Below are 23,465 nucleotides of genomic sequence, written 5' to 3'. Positions count from 1 at the left end.
GGAGGAAAAAACATAAAGATTAGTTTTGCACTGACAAGATTTAAGAAAGCAGAAATAGCTCAAAAACTCTAATTACTCCAATTAGAGTTGGGAAAAATTATAATGTATTTACATTTTTTTAGTTTAAACAGCCCAATGTAGCAGATCTTGGTATGTTTTCTACAGAAGAGATTCTGACTTTTTTCACAGAATTTTGACTTAAATCTTCTGAGAAAAAAAATCAGAAAAAAGTTAGAATTTTGAGAAAAGTCTTTTTTTTTAAATTGCCCTAATCCTCTTCCATACTTCTCTATGTTTTTGTTGATAAATGAACAAATAAATCTCCATAAAATACATTATACATATGTAGATTTTTGAAACACACGCCATGACCTAAAACAGTGATCCACAGTTAGCATGAGGCAAGGCACACTTGCTAAAAGTTGGAACAAAGTTTGGATGCATGTTTTGAAGGAGAAGAAGATGCGCCACCTGGTGGACAAACAGCACAAAATACAATCGTAACAAGAATCTTGTAGACTGAATGTGAGTGAAATCTACAAGTCAACGACTTGATCCAATCTGCTGGATTTCCTTAGAATAATAACTGTAGCTTAATGCACTGTTTAACAACTAGGATTAGGACTGAAGTGAAATGATGTGACTCAAGATGAGATTTGTTTTGGATTGTCTCTATATAAAAACACYGCAAAAACAAGTAGTTTTGTCTAGTTTCTTGTACAAATATCTTAGTACGTTTGAAATAATACAAAACTAACTTAAAATTACTTTTCAGCAAGATAAAGGAGCTTGTTTTAAGTCAATTGTTTCACTTATAAAAACAGTTTCTCCATGTTTTTAATAAAATAATCTGCCTGTGTAACATGTACTTTTTCATCAATGTTAAGAAATTATTGACCTAAAACAAGCTCCTACATCTTGCTGAGAAAGCAGTTTTCTCTTATTTCAAGTATACTAAGAAACAGGACCAAAAATACTTGGCAAKATTTTGAGGTTTTGCACGGTAAAATTTAATTAAATTGAATTGAACTGAGACAACTATTCTACAAATAAAATACTTGAGCTACAAAGTCAATCTCTCCAGTAAAAACGGCTTAAAATAAAAACAAAGGAACGGCCCATCATGCTCTCAGGATCTCATCTGGGTTAATCTGTCTTAAAACATATCCTGTTTAGGTGACACCTTTAATCTGTCTTCACTGTAACCAATCAAACACAGTAAAGTACATGAGCTCATTTCTCTCACCGCAGCCTTTTTCGTCGCTGTTGTCCTGGCAGTCTTTCTGCCCGTTGCACACCTTGTGGAGGTCAATGCACTCTCCTGAGCTGCACATGTACTGCTGGGGCGAGCAGGTCGGCTGCGGCGTGACACACAGGCTGTCGGCCTCGTCTGAACCGTCCAGGCAGTCGTTACCCCCGTCGCAGGTGTAGGAGGCGGGGATGCAGGCTCCGTTCCCGCAGGTGAACTGGCTGCTGCTGCAGGTGTCGTACTTACAGTTCATCTCGTCGCTGCCGTCTCCGCAGTCGTTCACGCGGTCACAGCTGGGAGAGGTAGAGCGTCAGGKTTAGGTTGAGCTAAATAAACGTCYTGCTTTCCTGCTTTTRCGAATGTTTCACACGCACTGGTATGGGATGAGGATGCAGAGTCCGTTGGCACAGGCAAACTCGTTCATGTGGCAGTTCCGGATGGGACAGTTCTGCAGYTCGTCGGCTGCGTTGGCGCAATCTTTCTCCCCGTCGCACACGGCGTTCAGCGGCACGCAGCGAGGGTGACCCGGGTACCAGGTGGGACAGGTGAACTGGTTGGAACTGCAGGTACGCTCACCTACAGCACAAAGAGAAARGTAATACGGTAAAATGTGTGTTTCAGGATCTGTCTTGACAAGGTGTAGCCTAATAMAGTGAATGAGAAAAGTATTCATAAAGTCTTTCATATTTTGTTGTGGCAAAATCACCAAATTTGATGTATTTTAYTGGRATYTTATGTCAGATCTCGAGTCTTTAAGATCAGATGAATTAAATAAGTGGTTCAGTATGAGGCCAATACAAAACATTTTTACATACTATGATCAGCTGTGCTGGAGCAAGAACATATCTTCAAATAGGACATTGGGTCCTTAGGAATGGAGTCACTCACTCCATTAAGAGCAATAGATTAATACAAAGTAGCGCAAAAGTGTAAACTAAAATTATTCTCTCTTGGTTAAGTATTCGCGGAATTATATTTGTAAAAATTCATCTATTTTCAAATGTTTGTACATAGACCAGATCAAAAATATGTGAAATTGCAGCTACTTGATTATTGGCTGGCATTTGCAAAGCAACCAATCAAGGAGCGGGATTCATTTTCCTTTATGCTGATTGGCTGTACGCCTAAGACTGGAAATAAGGAAGACTGGAGATGTTAGTTAGAACTGAAACAGTTTCCACTGAGCACATTAAAACATATTAAAGTACATTTAGGGTTTAAACTATTGAAATTGAAAAGGGGTCTCAAGTATGAGGTCGTGTTTTGCAACCCCAAAATGAAAACACTTTTAGAAGTCACCTAGTAACAAGTTTACATCAATTTTAGATCTTTATTTGGTGAATATTTTTGAAAACCTTTCCAGCTCATATTTACTCTTCGGTCGGTTTGTCAGATCAAGTTCCAGTAAAATACTTCAAAATCAGAGATTGTAACGTAACAGTACTTTAAGAATCAAAAGTGTTATGAATACTTTTCAAGTAAAACCGCTGCCTCACCACACTGCAGTTCTGGAGCCTCGTCACTGTTGTCCCAGCAGTCATTGTTGCCGTCACAAACCACAGACTGAGGGATGCAGTTCCCGTTGCTGCATGTGAACTCGCCAGCAGCACATGTTCTGACTATGTCCTCTGCACAAAAACAGAGAAATACCTTTAAAATACACTTCAATGTGACTCAAAACATCAAATTAAGACAACACATTTTCATATATGCAAGAAAACGATTCTTAAGAGATATATTTTAAGCTTAAATAGAGAAGGTTTACCACAAGAAGGAGGCTCATCTGTCTTATCGGTGCAGTCAGGGATGGAGTCGCAGACCCARGACTGAGGAATGCATTTTCCTGCATCACAGCTGAACTGATTGGCAGCGCATGTACGGCCAACTGCAGGCGTGATGCATAAAAAMSRAAWTYMRRAWWAAMMRACTAAAGTTTTCATGATYGAGTCTGTTTAAAGAAAGTTTCTTTTGGTATTTTACCACAGAATAGGGGATTCTCGTCGCTGTTGTCGCCACAGTTGTTGAAGCCGTCACACAGGTTTTCAGGGTAGATGCAGATATTGTTGTGTTCGCACTTGATCTGGCCACCTGGACACACACGGTCAGCTGGAAGAGGAGGGAGATGAGAGCTTCAGTACCTCATAGATATGACTTATACTGTAACGCAGAATATATTAATCTGACTAATAATGCTTTTTTTTTATTTGTCAGCACCTTTCTGTTTCATTTCAATAGAAATTAAATGAGAAAAATGACAATGCATAGGCCAACGTGAACAGATGCGTTTTGAATTGTGATTTGAAAGTAGAAAGAGATTTTGGTAAGAAAACAGAAGAAACAGTGAGGAGGATTCTGTTCATATTCTATCAATACTTTAGCTTAGTTGCTCAGAAATGCCAGATAATCTGGATTTTTTTCTGTAAGTAGTAAGTTTTCTGCACATTTTCCCAATAAAAATTCAATAATAAAATTTGCAGAAATGACAATGGAAGRTAGATAGATGAAAAGACTGGTGCATAAAAGGAGAAATAGTTGGACTAACTATGAACTAAGCGATAAATAAATGGATGAAAAACGATTTAAATTGAATTCAGCACTCTCCCAGACTTTTTAAAACCACGTTGCCCCTACATGTAGATCTAAACTCATTGCTCCGTGAATCAACCTCTCGCCCTGTCGTTACTCACGGCAGTTGATTTCATCAGACGTAATGTTGTCTCGACAGTCGTTGCGGCCRTCGCAGACGTAGGCCGAGTTGATGCAGCGTCCGTTGGCGCAGGTGAACTCCGTCGTCGGGTTGCAGGTGGGGAAGGCGCAGCCCCGCTCRTCGCTGTTGTCACCGCAGTCGTCGGTGTAGTCGCAGACGTAGGTCATTGGGACGCAGCGACCGTTGTCGCAGGTGAAGTCCATTGRAGAGCAAGTGTGGAAAGCTAGGAAGCAAAATAAGAGATCATAGCTTTTTACATAAACAAGTAATCATTTTATACAGTAAAGGCATAAAAATWAATTTTTCTGTCTCACCGCACACTCTCTCCAGCTCATCGGAGTTATCTTTGCAGTCGTTGAAGCCGTCGCATTTCCAGCGAGCTGAAATGCAGTTACCGTTGAGACAGGTGAACTCTTCCGGCTTACAGCGCTTCCCTGTGTCTTTGATGCAGTCTTTGCCGTTATTTGCTAGGTACCAACTCCCCTCGTGAGGACACTGGCATTCCGGGCCCACTGGACCTGCAGGAGCGACGAGAGAGAAAGTGAGAGATAGTAACAGAAGCAGAGCTAATTAATGTCTCTTTTTGTTGCGGAGGCTCTAAACTAAAGACGCCTTAAATCTTTGGTTTAGTCATTTTACACTGCCGGAAAATATTAAATTAAAGATGTAAGTAATTTTACGCTGTCGTATAGAACCGGCCGACAAATCAATTTATTGATTAATCACATTTTTTGGGTTTTGAAGAGTTAATTTTTGGAAAATCAGATATTTTTTTCCACCAATGCACTCCTTGGGTTTCTGATCAGAGTGATGTCAGAACATCCAGAGCCACCATCTTGTTTGATAGTTTCTATTTATTTTTTATTCAGGTCAACACTATGACTGAACACTATGACTGAACATTAGGGCCAGCCTAAGATTATTTCTTTTTCTAAATTACGAGAATAAAGTCAGAATATTTCAAGAATTCAGTCTTGTGACAATAAAATTTAAATAATATAAAGGATAAAGTTTTTGTGACACAAAAATTATGAAGACAATTTACATAGGAAATGTAAATTCCTATGTAAGCATCTTGAAAAGTTACAAAATCAAAGAGTGAATTTCTGCCAAAAGATGTAAGATTAATCTCAGAAATATTCCAGAAAAGACTGAAACATTTTCAAATTTAGAAACTCAGAAGTCYCCATGTTTTTTTTCTAGAAAATGTCCGACTTTTTCTAGCAAATTTTCGACTTTTCAAGCTAAAAATCTTCCTCAAAATTCCTATTTTTTGACAGAAATGTACTCCTCTTTTTTTCTATCTGCCTAATACGTAATTTCGCCCGGCCCTACTGCTGCGTCTTTTTTCAGCAATGAAATGATGAACAGGTTCTCACCCGAAACGCAGATGTGACTGCAGCCTCCGTTGAACTGCTGACAAAAGCTGACACACGCCTCCTGCTTGGAGCTCGCGTAGATGTGGATGTCGTTGGGTCGGTACTGCAAGTCCTGGGCTAGCACTGTGTAACCCGAGCCGTCGTCCTTCCCGGCCCTGAACACGCCCCGCTCCGTCCAGTCCGTCCAGAAGATGTCCTGCTGAAACACGGTCATGGAAAACGGGTACTGGACTCCCTGAAGAATCACCTCTCGATTCTCGCCGTTCAGGGTGGCCCGCTCGATTTTGTCACTGTTGAAAAACACGAATAGAGAAATGAGGGAAAGTTTACTTTCTTTAGGGAAGAGGGATGTTTTAGACTTACAGCGAGGCGTCAGCCCAGTAGAGCATCCTCTCCTCATAGTCGATAGAAAGGCCGTTTGGTGTCATCAGACTGTCGTTGACGATGGCGGTCCGGAAGTTCCCACCTAGCGTCGCCCTCTCAATCTTAGCTGGAGTTCCCCAATCAGTCCAGTACAAGTAACTGGGAATAGACARTGCAACAAAATTAAAGGAGACATTACATATTACAGATGTGTAAAAATACAATTAAATCAGTTTGAATTGAAACATTTAGCGTTTTTTTTACCCATAGCACGGGTCAACGATGATGCCTCTGGGACGGTCTGCGTGAGCAATGATTGAGCGGTTCTGCCCATCCAGGCCAACCGACTGGACRTTACGCCTAGCGTAGTCGGTGAAGTAGAGACGCTTGTGGATCCAATCATACGCCAGCCCGTCTGGATCATCCAAGTCTGGGAAGTAAGTGAATGTGAGATGTTAAAAAACAAAGAGATCAAAAATAAGCCCGTCGCAATAAATCAAAGAATTACAAAATGAATTAAATCAAGCTCGATCATTTCCATTTGCATGTTTGATTGTTTTTCTGAAATGGCTAAATGACACAAAAGGCTTCATTCTGGTGTACTGGCCTAAAAGGACAATTTTGTTTTGAGACGTCAGCATCCATTTTATTTGTTGTTTTGTTTATTTATTTTTGATATTTAAAATGTTTTTCACTTCTGGTTTTAGCTGTTCAAGGGAAATCAAAGGTTATTGATCTCTGTGTACTTGCATTATTTTGTCCTTACATTATATTGATTGAGAATGGTCTCAAAACAACATTATTGTTTCCTGGGTCAAGTTATTGTCCTGGAAAATKTATTATCGTGACTCTAATGAAGAGTGACGAAGATGCTTTGCAGTAAACTCACCTGAGGCCAGGATTACAGGCGGACTGGTGATCGACGTTGTTGTGATGTAGCCGATGATGCTCCGACCAATCCCCTTCGACTGGGTGTAGAAAATTCGCCTCTCTTTGTAATCGAAATCCAACGCTATAACATTGTAGCCCAAGTCCACCGTGGGGAAGGGAAGGCTGTGATCCGTCGGGTCCAACCTTACGCTATTCAGCGTGTAGTCGGTGGTGAAAACTAAAAACTCGTCCTGSCCGTAACCGCATGAGACTCCGTTACTAAGGAGCGAGCCGTGAGCGCAGGCGCATTTGGGTTGCTTCTGCTCGGGAATGGCGAAGCAGAGCTGCTGGCAGCGTCCGTTGTCTTCGTGGCAGGGGTTGAAGCCCACCAGGTTGGCGGAGGTGGGCTGAACGTGAGAGTCGAAGGCGGCGACATCCATCACCCCGCCAAGGCTGTCCCGGATCACCTGGCAACGATAAAAACATATTTACTGCTTAATAGGCAGGACAGGAAACCTTGAAATCACTATTAATTATTAACAGGTGGAGATTATGGTGGGATATTCCTGCAGAGGTCAAACATAAAGCCTGCAAAAACCATGGAGAAGAAGGGAAGGCAAAATGAGGATGCTTAGAATGAGTYGGAGAGAGATGCAGGAGTCTGTGGCTTTACAAAACCAAAAGCGTTTAAAATGGTTTTGATTATGGATGCAACAAAAAAATAGTAATTACAGATGTTTTATTCCATAAATTCTATAACAGGCTTTTGAAAGTAACTAATTTCAAATTATGAAACATATCTTTCTTCATTTTCCATATTTATAGAAGTGGCTAATCTCTTTCTACAAAATTGCTTTTTTTCTTTTGTAATAGAGGAATCATTTAGTTCTGAAATCTGAAAACAAAAATATATTTTAATTTTGTTAGCTTTCATAATAAAACATTTAATGTATATTTAGAATTTTTTTTTTTTTTGCGACTGTCTCCATGAATATTCAGAGCTAAAAAATCTTAAATTAAATGCTTTGCTAGACTTTTAGGAACCCAGTACTGTTTTACTGCTTGATGCTGATAGTGTTTACGTTACTCCAAACTTACATTTTTCTGCAAWTTAACTAATAAAATATGCTTGAAAACATAAAGATTAAAATTTATTGGACAGTAAGARAGCATAATGAAGTTATTAAAAGTGATTGGAATAAAATTAATACATAAGTTTTATTTTCTGCAAAATACTTCTTAAATTGGGACAGAATAAAGGTTTATTATTTCTATTTATCGCAGTTTTTTATACAATTGCTATTAATGAAATAATTATTTAYAATTTTTACAAATAATATTCTGCATATGGTTTATCCAATTAYTTTAAGATTCGTGGACATATTTCTTGTTTTGAAATGAAACCCATGACTCACTTCTGGCTGGTCCGTATTGGCCGGGTCTTTACTGGCCTGGAAAAGCTTGTCAAGCTTCTTATCCACCCACAGCATGTAGTTTCCAAAAATAGCCAATCCTGTTGGAGACGGATAGCGGCTCCCGTAGCGGATGATCTCCCGCTCCGTCCCRTCTGCGGYCATGCGGGAGATCATGTCAAGAACGTCGTCRGTCCAGTACAAGAAGTTGTTGGTGTAATCGACAGTCAGACCCCGAGGCGACGCCAGGCTCGCCGAGGCYAAAACTGTGCGATTTGTCCCGTCCAGCAGGGCGCGCTCAATCTTGGGTGACTGGCCACCGTCCGTCCAGAAYAGGTAGCGGAGTTTGGGGCTGACCGCCAGGTCTCTGGGCTGGTCCTCAAGACTCCTCACTAGAATCAGTCTGTAGGAGGAGTTGATGGACAGAACCTCCAGAAAGGTTTCTTTCTCAAAGGCGTTGGTGAAGTACAGATTGCCTGAAATTTGAACATGAAATGTAATTCAATAACTGCGATCTTCCGCACAAATGAGCAATGCAAAACATTTTTCAGGATGAGTCATACCTGCAATCCAGTCCACAGCCAAACCCTGAATGCCTTTTCCTCCAACACCTGAATTGACGATGCGGCTGAAACTTCCTCCATCTGTTTTGGCCCTGAAGATGCCTCTGTATGACGGGTAGTCGCTGTCTTCACTCCAGTAAACAAAACCTGACTCAACGTGGAGGTCCACCTTGTTTTTAGTAGAATAATATGCTGTAAAGAAACCATCAGATCCCACCTGCCGTTAGTGGAAGTTTTCAAAACACACCCGAAAACCAACACGCCAAGAGCAACGTATCATCGACATACATCGACCGACGGGCACCATCGCCTCAGAGTGGTCCGAGCTGTTGATGTGGAAGCCGCGGATGAACTCAGATGTGGAGACGACGGCGAACGATTCGTACTCTTCGCAGCGGGAGCCGTCCTGAGACGGGTTAAATCCGGTGGTGCAGGCGCAGGTCTTCTGGTTCCCAGGTTTGGGGAGACAGAGGTGCGGGCAGCCTCCATTGTTGGTGCTACAGGCATTTGTAGTTCCTGCCGAGTCTGAGGAAAAGGAAGGAAAATTGTTAATACTTTGACTGAAATAAAYACAGATGAAAATCAACTTCTGGATGTTAATTTTACAAAATTTTGATCTTCCCCTCTCTGAAAGAAATGAGTTATGAGTCTTTATCAACAGACGTCTGTATAAATATTCACATACTGTCTCGGGCATGGACTTTTACGGCATGCAGGCCAGACAGGCCACTACGCATCACCACCATGTTGGCTCCAGTGTCCTTGTCCACCCTCTCCAGGACCTCATAGTCCAGGTCAGTGTAGTACAGGTGGTTCTGGTAGACCGTAAGGCCCCAAGGTTGAGACAGGCCGCTGACCACTGTGACACGGGTCACTCCATCCATGGTGCCGCATTCGATCTGAGCAGACAAAACAGAGGAGTTACGAAAAAAGCCTCCTAATCCAAAGGTCTGCAACCTTTACAACAGAAAACCTTAGAACAGTGAAATAAAATTCATGTAGAGTCACAAATGTCACATGGCTTTTTGAAAAATTACACCTTTTAAGAAAAATATCCACTTTTAGGAATTTTCCYGTCAAGGACCAGCGTTTTGTTTCTGTTTTTAGGATTTGCCATAAAGATAAACATTAAAGAGGACGGATATGTTATTAAAAAAAGCAAAGACTCCAACCTAATAACAAGGAAAATAGATTTAAAAACATAATGACGGTGCTTTTAGTGTCTCTCCATGTTGAAAATCTTTCAGGAAAAAAAACATAAAAATGTTTAAGAACCTGCATTTGTTATTGTATTTGCATTTTAAAACGTTAACTGGTTCCTTTCAATATTTAGCCAAAGTTATTAAGAAGGTCCAAAGAGCCACTTGTGGCTCCTGAGCTGCAGGTTGTAGACCCCTAGTCTAATCCCTTCTTCCCTCGCTTTCTGACTTTCTTCCAACTGTAACATAAAAGTAAAATGTCTGAATCTAATCAAATATRAAGAAATTGCAAGACTGTCCATCAAAGCTATTAAGCCTRTGSTCTATCTGATTGTTACAAATTCAAAAAAATGCATTGAAGAAGAAGAAGCTGTGTGTTAAAGTGCTAAATTATTGGTAATACTTGATGTGTTGTGCTGGTATATTTTTCTTTTACGTACCACCCCTGACCCTGACACCCCCCAGTACAGTTTCATTGCGGAGATGTCGGCAGCGATGAACCCAATGTTCGCCAGGTTTGTGGTGTAAATRTTCTTCAGGTTGCTTCCATCCATATCAGCGCTGCCAACCTTTGGAGGAACACCGTTATCTGACCCTTTGTCTGTCCAAAACAGCTTCCTTGAGAGGGAAACAGATGTGAGAAACAAATGAATCACGYCACACACTACCCTGTAACATTTACAGGAAGTCCAGTCTGCCTGTATAAGAAGCACAGTAAGGCATCTAGCTTCCTGAGGTTGATTTTTCTTTTCCCTCTTTAGTGGACAGATCTATTACCCTCGGACGGGATCTAGTGCAATCCCAAAAGGTTCTCCTGCTGCCTCTGGTTTTCCAGTTGAGCCGATGATGGTTTTCCTGTATTTCTCGTTTCCATCTACACGAATAACCTAAAAACAACAAAATGTATTCCTTTTTTGCACAACTGAAAGCTAAAAACACAACAGTTGTCAGAACAAAACTCTATTTCAGTTTTATTTAGAGTTTTAATTTAATTATCTACGTCAACCAAGACAAGTTCTGGCAATGTGCAGTGAAGAGTATTTAGAAACACAAAAACAAAAAGTCCTCACTTCAATGGTCTGGCTGGTGGGATTAGTRTAATACATTATTCGGCTTATCCAATCAAAGGCCAGACCAGATGGCGCGCCCATGTAAGCAGCTGGAGCAAACTGAGCTCTGTCGCTGCCGTTGGTTTTGATTCGCCAAATTGAACTCTGAAAAACAGAATAAAAAAAGAGATCAGCAAAAATATGTTAGAAATACACYAGTTTAAGCTATGCATTCAATTCAGTTGTAAATAACTGAGCACAGGCATTTACAGTCAGAAGAAAAGGAGAGTTTAAATGACTAATTATATTGGAAAATTTAAGTTTATCTCCTTTTATTCCATAGGATTTAGACGGGAATGCAGCAAACAGGAGCTTATTATCAAGCTGCATCCTTCTGGAGTATGCAGAAAAATATCAGCTTAAAGAAGCAACTGTTGATGTCTGTCAGTCTAAGAARGGTCTCTCTAAAGAGAAAAATTTGATTCACAAGTGGTAAACCTGTAAAATTGTTGGAAATCTGCTTTGAGCAAATCTGTTTTAGCAGCAAATCTACGACAGAGTGGCAGAAATCAGAGTGTTGCAGTRACTCAGTCAGTCCTACTCTGGGAGTTTTCAAGGGTTGTGCATTTAACTGAAACAATGCTTTTACCATGAGGGCTCAAAATCCCTTCACAATGATGTGAGACAGTGATAAATTCAGACAAAAAATTACCACTGACAGTTCAATAACTGTCAGTGGTTATTGAACTAAAGACGCCATTCGTTCGCCCYGTGTCTTTAAATCTTTGTCTAGTTTATCCACGCACCGTGCCCTGCACCCAGTACACATATTGCTCCTTGTCATCGAAGTCGATGTCTTGTCCCTTGTTGATGCCAGATATGGGGGCCATGGCGTTGTTGGACATGTCAGTGGGGTCCAGAGGGATGCCAAAGATCACAGTGTCCCTCACCACCATCAAGAAGGGAGAGTCGTCTACAGCAAAACAGGAGAAACCATGAGAAAATGTAACATGTTTTTAAATTGTTGAGAAAAATGTGCTGAATATATGATATGTATCATATATTATTACGACTAGTTGGAAACCTGCCTTTGATACAGGTACGYTGGTCTGAGTCCAGCTTCCAGCCAGACTGACAGTGGCAGGTGTAATACCTCGGCCTCAGGGTGGACAGCAGGCACAGCTGTGTGCAAAGGTGCTCTCTGCAAGGGTTGATGGCTAAACACAAAAGTCAGTTACAAACCATTAATTTGATCAAACTTGTGGCTTTATGAATACATACTGTATGTAAAGCACAGACCTGCTGGCTGTTTGACTGGATGGTCCATTACGATACCCATCGGCTGGGAGATATCGTTGAAAAGAATCGTGATGTTTCCACCATGGAACTTGTTCGTGCTCATCACCTTGCTGGTGTAGCGCTCCGACCAGTAGACGCTGTCCTCAAATATAGTCATGCCGTGTGGGTGTTGGAGAACCTGGCACACATTTACCTGGAGTTTAAAAACTTTACAAAGCAAGCAAGTACTTTACTCTTTTCTRACAATAGATTTAACATACCATGTCACTCGCCATGACCTGATGGCGGTTTCTGCCATCATAATCACAGTAGTCGATATATTTTAGGTAAGCGTCTGCAAAGTAGACTCTGTGTGTGGTGTAGTCCAGAGCTAGACCGTTGGGCCAATAGACCTTAGTGCTGACAATCACTTGTCTCATGGCTCCGTCCATGCTGGCTCGCTCAATCCTGGGGTTCTGACCCCAGTCGGACCAGAACATCAAGTAGGTGCTGCAAGAAGCATCGACTTGTTTAGCTGGTGTTGACCGTTTCCAAAAATAAGCTGGTCATGCTTAAATATGAGCTTACTGGTTGCGTGGATCTAAAGCGAGCCCACGGGGGCTGCTTATATTTTTGTTTAGGAGGACCTTCCGATAATGACCGTCCAGAGTTGAAACCTCAATGTTTTCCAGATCAGAGTCGGTCCAGTAAAGATTTCGACCCACCCAGTCCACAGCGATGGTCTCTGGCACCATCAAACCAGTGGAAAACACCTGAACCAGAGAAACATTAACAACCTCGCCCTGCATTCAGWGCATATGTAGCTCATTTTTCTGCTTCACTTACCTGTCGCTTTTCTGTACCGTTCTGAAAGGCACTCCATATCTTTTTCTCTGTCGCATCAGCCCAGTAGATCCTGGACGTCACGTGGTCAAAGTCCACAGATACGATACCTGACCCGGTGACCACTGGACGGATCACTGGTGGCCTCATGATGAGCCTGTTGGCCAGGATTTGGCTACGCTTTGCAACCAAAAGTACAGCAGCATGTGGGTCTAAAGGMAAGGAAATAAAATGTCGTCAATGTTCTGTGTACAAAATCCAAAGCTCCATCTAAAGAGAATTTGATTATTTGTACTAAAACACTTAGATATTTGTTGTTTTGTTTTTAGTCTGTTCAAATAATCAAACTTTGATTATCGGACACTTTAAAAAAAAACAGAAAGCTTCGCAGAGTTTACAAAATAGATTAAAATAAAATACAAAAAYAAAAATCTGACAATTTCTCACTTAGTAAATAATAAAAAGGTCAAAACCCTAAATTATTTAATTGATTAATAAATTAAAACAGTATAGATGAGGAATTGTGAAAACCAATTCAAGTCATGAAAAATCTAATTTAACCTACAGAAACAAATCATTCACCAAATAAAAAATGTTGATAAATTTTTAAATCATTTGTAATAGKTGTAATTGTAAAATATACATGCATTTGGATTTAAATTTAAAATAATTTTGTGTAAAATCAACTCAAATAAAGCTTCTTAAAGTTAAGTAAATATAAATAAATTAGCATACAAGAATAATATATAATGAAAATAAACTAAAAGAATAAATAATTCACAATTAAAGTCCAAATAACTTTTGAAGTTATTTTAAGAAAATGCTTCATTTCCTGTTAAGCAGTGAATTAGCTAACTGTGTTTCAGATAAAAATGCTAATTTATTCATGTCTGTATTTACAGATATGTAGTATATCCTAACATTTCTTTGTCATTACATCATTTTAGTCTTTTTCAGGTTTATTGTGGCTCTGGTTAGTTTTTACCTGTAGCTTTGCATGTGCGTCCGTCGGGCTCTAAGAGGTAACCGACTGAGCAGTGGCACCTGAAGCTTCCTCTCTCGTTGTAGCACTGCTGGCTGCAGAAACCAGGGATCAGGCACTCGTTGATATCGTCACACGTCTTGGAGTCGTTGAGGAGCTGAAACCCAGGTGAGCAGGTACACTGAGCCCCGAATGGTCCCTGGATGCAACCGTCACTGCAGCCTCCGTTGTTCAGAGCGCAGTCGTCTTGGTCTTTAAAGAAGTGYATCAGAATATATCAGTTTCACTGTTCTTGWCTTTAGTKGGGCATATACGGGAAGAAACTCACTGCAGATTGGTGATTCGTCTGCTCCGTTGGGACAGTCTCTTTGCCCGTCGCACACCTTGTCCWGGTCAATGCACACCTGGTCGGTGGGGCACAGCCACTGTCCAGAGGGACAGCTGAAGGGAGGGGTGGGACAATTCTGTTCATCGCTCATGTCCCGACAGTCGTTTTCACCGTCGCACAACCAGCTCRTCGGAATGCACATTTTGTTGGTGCACTGGAAGTAGSTGGAGCTGCAGGTGACGGCCGGGCAGGTGTTGTGCTCGTCGGAGCCGTCCTCGCAGTCCGGATGGCCGTCACACTCCCAATCGTTTGGTATGCAGAAACCGTCGGTCTGGCACTGGAACTCGTCGCTGTGGCAAAGGCCCGGACCTCGAGTGGCTGCAGGTCACAAAGCAGAACTTTAAGAAAAATATAGCTGACCCAATTAATGTACAGGGTCAGTCAGCACCAGGGTGGGCGGTACAGACTGAAAGCTTTTATCACAATATGTTATGGTACTATTGGGAAAACGACAAAGGAAGAATACAAACTATTTATTGCTTCTTTTTTCAGGTAACTGTACGACTGTGACCATCTTTAGGAGTGCAGAAAGTAGTAAAATTAACAATCCAAACCATAAGGGCAGTTTTAAAAGGTTTAAAACATTTGGAATTTATTGTAACAATAAATCTAATTTCTTATCATGAGATAAATGATTCACGATAAATGCCTACCCCTAATTCCTCTAAGAAAAACATATCAAATGTAATGATGAGCACCCTAAATTATGATTATCTGGTGAACATACGGCAGTTTTGTTCATCTGAATGGTCTCTGCAGTCGAACACGCCATCGCAGCGGTAATAGGAGCCGATGCACTGGTCTCCACTGGCGCAGGCAAACTCATAGGACTGACAGGAGAACTCTAGAAGGAGAGAAAACATGGAACATACAGAACAACAAAACTGAAAATCTAAAAAAAATAAAATAAAAATTACAGATGCGTACCACAGTTTTTCTCATCTGATCCATCCAAGCAGTCCTGGTCTCCATCACACACGTAGTAGTCGCTGATACAGCGGTGGTCCGGGCACAGGAAGAAGCCAGGAGGGCATGTGGTGATGGTCGAATCTGGGAATGACACTTTTCCTTTAGCACACTTAAATCATCACGYACGTGAGTGAAGACTGAACAGWCGAGGATAAACGGTAACACTTAAAAATGCCAACTTTGCATTAAATTGTCATTATTTGCAAAATCATTYAAAGTTGGCATTTTTAATGGACTTTCAATGCAACTTTTAGAACAACTTTACATTAAATATTTACCGAATGACACTTCATGACAACAGTCATAAACCTTCATAAAGACTTCTTCATGTTTATGACAGTGTCATGTCAGTCTTATGCACACCCCTTCAAATAAAGTGTTACCGGATAAACTTACTGCAGTTCCGTTCGTCAGAGCCATCGCCGCAGTCATTGTCACCGTCACACAACCAATTCTTGGAGATGCACCTGTTGTTATCACAGGTGAAGTAGGAAGACCCGCAGGTGGTTGGGACACGAGTGGGACAGTTGGCCTCGTCTGAGCCGTCTCCGCAGTCGTCGTGGCCGTCACAGCGCCAGCTGGAGTAAATGCAGTGCTTGTTGTTGCAGGTGAAAGCGTATGGAGAGCAGGTCACTCCTGGTGGGGATGCATGAGGCTTTCAGCTCATTTATTAAAATCACTGTGATTAAATATTACGCACAGCTACTCCACAAACACATTTACCAGTATCAGTGCAGTTGGCCTCATCGGTCTTGTCAACACAATCAAAAATGCCATCGCAGCGGAAAGAGTTGGGCCTGCAGCGTCCTTCGTCGCACTCAAAGGCGTAGTCRCCGCAGTCGTCAGGCGGAGGGACGGAGTCGTCCTTGATGCAGTCCTTCTGATTGGCCTGAAGCTTCATGCCGTACGGACAGCCACACACCCGGCTGAAGGAGGGAGTTGGGAAGCAGAAGTGGCTGCAGAGTCCATTGGGCACCGCATTACAGCGAGTGTTGAAGGCTGTAGGAGCAAGGACAAATAGGGAGTCAATGGGTTCTTGTCTCTGGAACCAGTAAATGGATCCACGTTTCAAATCATCAATCATGTCTAAGTGTCTAAACAAGATATTGGTGTCTTGCTTTATGTGAACTTACTGCTGTGGAGGTCAGCTGAATAGGCCTTGATGTTCAAAATGCCGGTGACTCCTTGTCTGATCATTATGCTTCCTCCTGCATCCCTCTTCCTCATYTCAAATATTGCTCTAGTCCTTGTGTCAGATATGTAGAGGTAGTCTACAGGACAGAAAGTATATAAGCATTTTACTTCCGGAATAAAATTATTATTAAAAAAAGAAAATTCAGCAAACAAATCTGAACTGACCATCAAGACCTGCTGCCATATATTTTATCTACTGTAAGTATCAGCTTCATATTTCACCGTATGAAAAGTCCTTGATAGGTAAATTTAGAAACTTTATGTTATGAAAAATTAGACTTGGAAGTGTTTGTTTTTTCTTGAAATTGCTATTTTGTCATTTATCTTAGCACCGTTTTTTTATTTTATTCTCAAAAATGCTAGAAGATGCATGTGACTTTCTAGTAYAGAGTTGTGATGGAGAAAAATCTAAAGCAAAATTTGAAATCATGATGCTGCAATTAACAAGATCACCTGAATAAACTGTCAGCGAGTACGGCTGAGTGATCTGGCCGATGCTGGTGAATGTCTGCCTGTTAGACCCTTCGATGCTAATGTGGCCAACCTGATCGAGAAGGGAGTCCACCCAGTACAACCTGTCCATTCTGCAAACACAGAAATCACATCCAATGGTGAMGGAAAACACAGCATTTTAAAAGAAATGCACAGATAAACAGCAGGTATCATCGTCATCCTTACACATAATCCAGAGCGAGTCCATAYGGCCATCCCAGCGTTGTGTTGACCAGAGGAACAGCGTTGCTGCCGTCAGGRTATGCTTTCATTATCACGGCTGGACGGTTCCAGTCAGACCAGAACAAGTACCTGCGAAGCAATGAAAGAMSRAAAWKRWWAAAAAATAGAAACATTACTGACTTTAATATGCAATAAACTTCAATATGTCCAAAACAGTATCATMCAAAGTAAATCATACGCTACTGCATTTTTTCACATTAGAAGCACAAATGGAATTTTGTACAATAGATTATTTATGTGTCATAATTGTGGAGAAAATAAATAGCGGATTTAAAAAAAAAAAATTTAAACATCAGCCATACTGAATCCATATTTAATAGAAAAAGCTTTTGCAGCAATTACAACTGTAATTCTTTAAGWTTATGTCAACAGCAGCATCCAGCATTTTCACCAATTCATAGCAAAGTAGCTCAAGCTCWTTCAGGATGGGTAGAAATTATCCGTTGCTATGTGCTTCGGGCACATTATGATTTTTGTATATTTTCTCTTTGTTTTCTTATAGACWTTAGTTGAATGACCTTTTGTTAATATATTTTGGAGTTTGGATAATTTGTTATTTTTGGTCATTTGATTACGTTAATTTGTGGCGCTGTTGGTCCGTCTATAAATAGGCTGGGTTTCGGCATGTTGGTGTGCGCACGTCCAGTCTCTGTGAACCGCAGCTSACGTTTCCAGCCTGCCATGTGGTATTTCTGTTAGCCTTTGTTTTGTTTGCTTTTTCATTGGGGCCGGTTGTCCTGGTTTCGATCTTTCCTTTGCATTAGGCTCTTTTTTGCTTTAGTCCGGTACTAGTAGGGGCTTCGACGGCCTTGTATAGGGTTGGCCCCCTGCTGTACCGTTTTGTTCTGTTTGATCGGCTCACCAGGTCCAACTTTCTGTTTATACTTTTGGGGTTTTGTTTTTTCTTTTTTTGGGACACGGGAAACTGAGGRCATTTAACGCTTTTTCTTCACAGAAAATCAGAAGCAGCTGAACCAAAAAAMACAAAGTTCAAGAGAGTTTAAGAATAAAATATTTTGTTGAACCCTCATTCTTGTCTCGTGTCCTCAAGTATGTTGTGCCCTTGGTGAACRTAACATCCGTGAACATCAATTTTCAAGTTTTGCCGCAGATTCTAAATTCTAAATTAGATTTACAGTCTGGACTTTGACTAAACCATGCTTATGAGTTAGGTAAATTTWATTTAGGGGCATCTGGGCAAAGAGAACCGAATAAAGATMCACAGCTTAACATAGAAATTTATTTAAGAAAAAAGGAAACAGAACTGTCATCCTTCTTCACAACTATGTACCCCTTTCTGCTGGACAGTCACATAAAATCCCAATAAATTACACGTATTCTTCATTATTTGAAGCACTCACCCTGCACTTGGATGAATCGCAATACCCTTCGGGTATCTGAGCCCAGTAACAATGTTTTTCTTGGACTTGTCTGTGACTTTGAAGGCCACCACTGCCCTGTACGTTGATGTGGTCCAGAACAAAACCTTGGAGGTCCAGTCGTAAGCCATCGCATCAACGGTTCCCACATTCTTCCCAGTCAAAATCTGCTGAGCTGATGGGGTTCAAACAACAACAGAGTAAGAAGTGAACCCAAAATTACTAGCAATATCCACAAAACACGCCACGTGTACGAACCAGTCCCATTGAGGTTGGATCTGTAAATGAGTCCTTTGGACCTGTCGTTGTAAAACACAGCCTCTTCTTTCCCATCAAATTCCACAGCGGAGCCAGAAAAAGAGGATCCGAGTCCATTCAGGGGAAGAGTGACRTCCTCCTGGAGAGATAAGTTCAGAGGGATTCCCCGGATGGCCAGAGAGGARGCCACCAACAAGTAGTCCTTAATCTCTGTGGAAGGAGAAAGACTGCGGTCACAAATTCAATTCAATGTTTAAAGTAATTACAATTTATCCAACAGTTTCATCATTAAATAAGCAGAACCTGGATCACAACCAGAAGGAAAAGGGAAACTCACTAAAGCAGCTATGACGGTCGGATCCAAGATCGTAACCATAGCGACATTTACAGCGGAAGCCCAAACCATCGTTGTCTGAGCGGTGGCTTAAAACACAAATATGCTGACAGCCGCCATTGTGTCTGCCACACGGGTTCATCACTGCAACAAGAAACGGATGGRATTACCTCTCATGATCAGACTGGCTCGTTGTTCCAAGACGGATTAGAGCACTCCTACCAAAAGGCTGAACGAGAGAGTGAGAGACGACGACGTGTCCTGGTCGGTTGGCCGTGCGATAGAGGAGAGTGGGATTGCTGCCGTTGAAGCGATTGGTTCTGATCACCCCCATCTTGGTCCAGTCAGTGAAGAAGACATGGTTTTCAAACACAGCCATCCCGAAAGGATGTGGCGACTGCGTTGCACCRTTGAGGACTGTTTTCCTGGAAAAAACAAAAAACAACAACAACAAAAAACAGCCACACTTCAGACTTTACATCGAGAGAAAYGCAACACATAGCAAGAAAAGCAGAAAAACCACAAACCTGTCCAAACCGCTGTATGTGACCGTCTCCACCGTGTCAAAATGGCTGTCGGACCAGTAGACCCTCTTTGTTACGATGTCCAGGGTGATCGCAGTGGGTGTGCCGAGTCTGCTTTTGATGATCTCCACTCGGTTGCTGCCGTCCATGAAGGCCCGCTCCAGCTTTACATTCTCCTGGTTCACACCCATGTCTGAGAAAAACATGTAGCTGCAAACAGGAAGCAAACATTGAAGGGAAATGTGCAACAACAAACACATCCAGGTGTCTCACAGATGTCAAGAAAATATGCGATTTGATTGAAAGGATGTAGTTCAATTGGACTCACCCCACGGTAGGATCCAGGGCGAGGCCATGAGGAGTTTCTAAGTTTTCAGCCACCAGCGTGACTCGATTCCCTCCATCATAGTCGCACATATCAATTCGGTCCAGAGTTGCGTCCAAAACATAAAGTTTAAAGTTGATCCAATCCACTGCAAGATTTTGGACATTTGGGACTGCAGTGGTCAGAATTTCTTTGATGTTTTCCCCATTAAAGCTGGAAGAATAAACCTGGAAACGATATTTAAGGAGTTGGTTTTAAGGAGCTCCTGATGTTTGGAGGAAAAACAAGCAGACAGTGAACCAGACAGACCTTTTTCGTATTTGTATCGCTCCAGAAGACGACATTGCTCCGAATGTTGTAGGCCACCCCAACAGCGTAACCTCTGCCCTGGGCCGGCACCAGAGTTCTGACAAAGCGCCCGTGAATATCAGCCATCATCACGTCACCCCCATTTGTAAAAATGAGCTGTGGCAGCCCACCTAAAAAATAAAAAAGATAACAATAAAGTTGGGAAAGAAATTGTGAGAACATTCTACTGTACTAAATTTATCTTTTAAAAATGATTTTGACACACTTTTTTGCAAAGATATGTAAAAGACATTTTATTTCAAAGGCATGCCAGGAAAACCCATTTTCTATCCAAACTGAACAGTTCAGAGTAGAAACTCTACTGGCACATTGACTTATAATATTTGCTTGGGTCAAATTGGGAAGAAACATCTTTTTGACACAAACATCTTGCATGAAACTAAAGATGAAAAACTGTCAAAATTACCTCRTGCTCATTTTTAAAGTGGCAGTGTTATGCAAAATCTAATATTCTGAACTTTCATTTTCAAGTTAAACCACCTTCAAACGTTTTACAGTGTGTAGAGTGAGATCTAAACMTGATGTTTGGGTACCTGATGCATTGGCTTTGCAGACGTGTCCCTGCTCCAAGAAGTATCCATCTGCACAGCTGCAGTGATGCGTCCCAGGTCGATCCTCACAGAGTTGATCACAGATACCCCAGATCTCACAGTCATTATAGTCTGTGCAGCAGAKCAAACAGTCACGTTTTATGCGTAAAGGGCGAACAGCAAAGATCTATAACCAGACAGCTGTGAAATTAAGGCTGTAAATTTAGCTCTTCCATACTGACTCGTAATCAAGAACTAAAAAAACACACTAAAAGTGTTTTATTGCAGATTTCCAGAATGTTTTTGACAGTAGTGAGGAATTCACACATGCATAAAAACAACAACATGTGACTCACCTACACAGGAGCGGCTGTCGTTAGCTACTATAAATCCATCAGGGCAATAACACGTGCCACCCTGGGGAGAAGGGTGGCAGAGATACTCGCAACTCAAGGCAGAGCACCGGTCCAGACCTGTGAATAAAATCCAAATCACGTTTATTGGGTCTTTTTACAAGCTTGTTATCATCAAGGAAGAAGGCAATAGAGAACATTATCACAAGAGCATCAACGTGACCAGAATCATTGCTGTGATTTAGTGAGMATGACAAACCAACAAAGGTTAATCTTAAACCGGGCGTGTGTGAAAGCAGATAGTAGTTATGATGACAATATGATCTTAAAAAGTGATAATCTGGAAGTTCAATGCACCACGTTTAAAACCTTAGCACCTTGGTTTACAGTAAAAAGCATTCTCATTTAGACCTGGATCCCTACAGTTTATGGATGAATGGATCATTTTTAGAGAATAGTTTTGGGAATGAAGTCTGGAAATACTGCTTTTGGTAAAATCCCTTAAGTTTCCCCATACTAATCAACATCTGAAATATACTTAATACTTCCTTACATCAAGTTGAATTATCCTCCAAACTGTATCAGCGCTGATTTTTCCCCCTTTTTTAAAAATCTCCATCCAAAAACTTACCACATGTTTGCTGTGCCGTGGTGTTGGTCTCATCTGTTCCTCCAGGACAATCAGGTTTGCCGTCACACACTTTACCCACTGGGATGCATGCAGTTGAGCCTGGGCAACCCCACTCACCAGGGTAACAGTCCCGAGAGTCACTATCTGAAAGTCACAGAAAAAAAAAATATTTAAAAAGTGTCCATTTTAGGGAACATTTCAACAAACCAAATCTTATTAAGGCTGTTTTCAAGTTAATATCATGCATTATTATGTGATAAGAACTAATAATACTCTCAATGTCACACCATCTTATAGTAAAATCAGTTGTTCTGCTATAACACCCTGAGTTGTTATATTTCAAAATGCCTAAATGAGAAAATTTACATTAAATGGAGATCTATAACAGTCAAATTAACAGTTGAAATTCTCACAATGCTTAAAATGGTCAAATTTGACCTGTGTTATTTAATAATAACTATATATAAAAATGTTTATTTTTTGAAAACTCAAAAGAGAGAGATATTAAGGTTTTTGCACCTTCAAAACTGCATCACCTACTGTAAATTGATTTTAAMGCAAAAAATACATTGATATAAAGGCAATAAATGCTTCACAAATCACAATGTGTTTTATCAAATATATAGTAAGCAAAATTACCAATTTCAACCATAACCATTCTTAGATTTCAAACAGGAGTAGATCAAATTTATTTCAGAACTGTTAAATTTAGTGAAAGAATACTCTCTTCACAGAGCTTTAGGTAGAATGATAGAAAGGTCAAATGGAAGTCCACATGAATCTCACCACATCCACTTTCATCACTGAAGTCTCCACAGTCGTTGAACTTGTCACACACCCACTTCTGAGGAATACAACGGCCACTGGAACAAGTGAACTGGKTSCCACTGCAGGTTGGATATTCTGCAAGGCGAAGATGTTTAATGGGAGTGAGTAGGCAGATTGCACACTTGTTGCCACTTCTTTAGAAATGTAAGTTACCACAGTCTTGCTCATCACTGTTATCCCCACAGTCGTCCCAGTGGTCGCACACAAACGTATGTGGCACACAGAAGCCATTCGCACACTCGAACTGGTGGATGGGACAGTGGTGAGTGGCTGGAAAATAAAATAAAAACGGTATTATAGTAAGATATTAAACCAGAATGCCACTTCATAAACAAAGAATAAATGCTGCCAGTGTTTGTTACATATTGTAAGGGATAATTTGTAAGAAATTCAAGAAAAAATGTAGAATTTTATACATCAGACCAATAAAATCACATTTTTAATACAGAAACGTGAGTTTAAAATATGTTTAATTACCTCCTAAAAGGTTATAATTTTCAAAAGGTACTTTCATTCTGCAATCAGAGCTTCATCTAACTGCATATTATTTACAATATCACATCATTAATAGCTTAAATAGTAGTTGATTAGTTAACACTTTCAATATTCATCACCCCTTATTTTTACTTTAATATTTAGACAATAATAAACATCTAAAATATCAAGATTAGTTGGTCTTACATCCACTTTAGATAATTAATTTTGACCAAACGAAATAGCTGAATCAGTACTGCATTGATACAGTATATATATA

General features: G+C 40.8%; 1 protein-coding gene across 1 annotated transcript in view; it reads right to left on the bottom strand.

Annotated features, from left to right (window-relative positions):
- Window positions 1-23,465, bottom strand: part of lrp2b (low density lipoprotein receptor-related protein 2b) — a 42,236-nt gene that overhangs the window by 14,752 nt on the left and 4,019 nt on the right. Inside the window, exons 6-50 of the mRNA XM_008436736.2 lie at window positions 22,865-22,981; window positions 22,670-22,786; window positions 21,884-22,027; window positions 21,256-21,372; window positions 20,903-21,031; window positions 20,310-20,479; window positions 20,004-20,227; window positions 19,679-19,885; window positions 19,374-19,576; window positions 19,155-19,295; window positions 18,818-19,027; window positions 18,542-18,734; window positions 17,124-17,249; window positions 16,899-17,029; window positions 16,385-16,522; window positions 15,975-16,250; window positions 15,648-15,887; window positions 15,210-15,332; window positions 15,010-15,126; window positions 14,223-14,600; window positions 13,898-14,146; window positions 12,916-13,124; window positions 12,658-12,842; window positions 12,351-12,579; window positions 12,091-12,268; window positions 11,880-12,008; window positions 11,598-11,764; window positions 10,813-10,956; window positions 10,520-10,629; window positions 10,183-10,360; window positions 9,229-9,442; window positions 8,832-9,068; window positions 8,544-8,735; window positions 7,984-8,456; window positions 6,588-7,035; window positions 5,963-6,128; window positions 5,699-5,857; window positions 5,336-5,625; window positions 4,271-4,474; window positions 3,937-4,179; window positions 3,230-3,355; window positions 3,015-3,134; window positions 2,746-2,877; window positions 1,624-1,825; window positions 1,247-1,542 (exon numbers count right to left, since the gene is read on the bottom strand). Of these exons, the coding sequence (XP_008434958.2) occupies window positions 1,247-1,542; window positions 1,624-1,825; window positions 2,746-2,877; window positions 3,015-3,134; window positions 3,230-3,355; window positions 3,937-4,179; window positions 4,271-4,474; window positions 5,336-5,625; window positions 5,699-5,857; window positions 5,963-6,128; window positions 6,588-7,035; window positions 7,984-8,456; window positions 8,544-8,735; window positions 8,832-9,068; window positions 9,229-9,442; window positions 10,183-10,360; window positions 10,520-10,629; window positions 10,813-10,956; window positions 11,598-11,764; window positions 11,880-12,008; window positions 12,091-12,268; window positions 12,351-12,579; window positions 12,658-12,842; window positions 12,916-13,124; window positions 13,898-14,146; window positions 14,223-14,600; window positions 15,010-15,126; window positions 15,210-15,332; window positions 15,648-15,887; window positions 15,975-16,250; window positions 16,385-16,522; window positions 16,899-17,029; window positions 17,124-17,249; window positions 18,542-18,734; window positions 18,818-19,027; window positions 19,155-19,295; window positions 19,374-19,576; window positions 19,679-19,885; window positions 20,004-20,227; window positions 20,310-20,479; window positions 20,903-21,031; window positions 21,256-21,372; window positions 21,884-22,027; window positions 22,670-22,786; window positions 22,865-22,981 (8,781 nt within the window). The remainder of the gene's footprint in view (window positions 1-1,246; window positions 1,543-1,623; window positions 1,826-2,745; window positions 2,878-3,014; window positions 3,135-3,229; window positions 3,356-3,936; window positions 4,180-4,270; window positions 4,475-5,335; window positions 5,626-5,698; window positions 5,858-5,962; window positions 6,129-6,587; window positions 7,036-7,983; window positions 8,457-8,543; window positions 8,736-8,831; window positions 9,069-9,228; window positions 9,443-10,182; window positions 10,361-10,519; window positions 10,630-10,812; window positions 10,957-11,597; window positions 11,765-11,879; window positions 12,009-12,090; window positions 12,269-12,350; window positions 12,580-12,657; window positions 12,843-12,915; window positions 13,125-13,897; window positions 14,147-14,222; window positions 14,601-15,009; window positions 15,127-15,209; window positions 15,333-15,647; window positions 15,888-15,974; window positions 16,251-16,384; window positions 16,523-16,898; window positions 17,030-17,123; window positions 17,250-18,541; window positions 18,735-18,817; window positions 19,028-19,154; window positions 19,296-19,373; window positions 19,577-19,678; window positions 19,886-20,003; window positions 20,228-20,309; window positions 20,480-20,902; window positions 21,032-21,255; window positions 21,373-21,883; window positions 22,028-22,669; window positions 22,787-22,864; window positions 22,982-23,465) is intronic.

This window comes from Poecilia reticulata, linkage group LG19 (genome assembly GCF_000633615.1).
Source record: "Poecilia reticulata strain Guanapo linkage group LG19, Guppy_female_1.0+MT, whole genome shotgun sequence".
NCBI lineage: Eukaryota > Metazoa > Chordata > Actinopteri > Cyprinodontiformes > Poeciliidae > Poecilia > Poecilia reticulata.
Note: the sequence above shows the minus strand (reverse complement) of the source record. Positions and strands in the feature narration are given on the sequence as shown.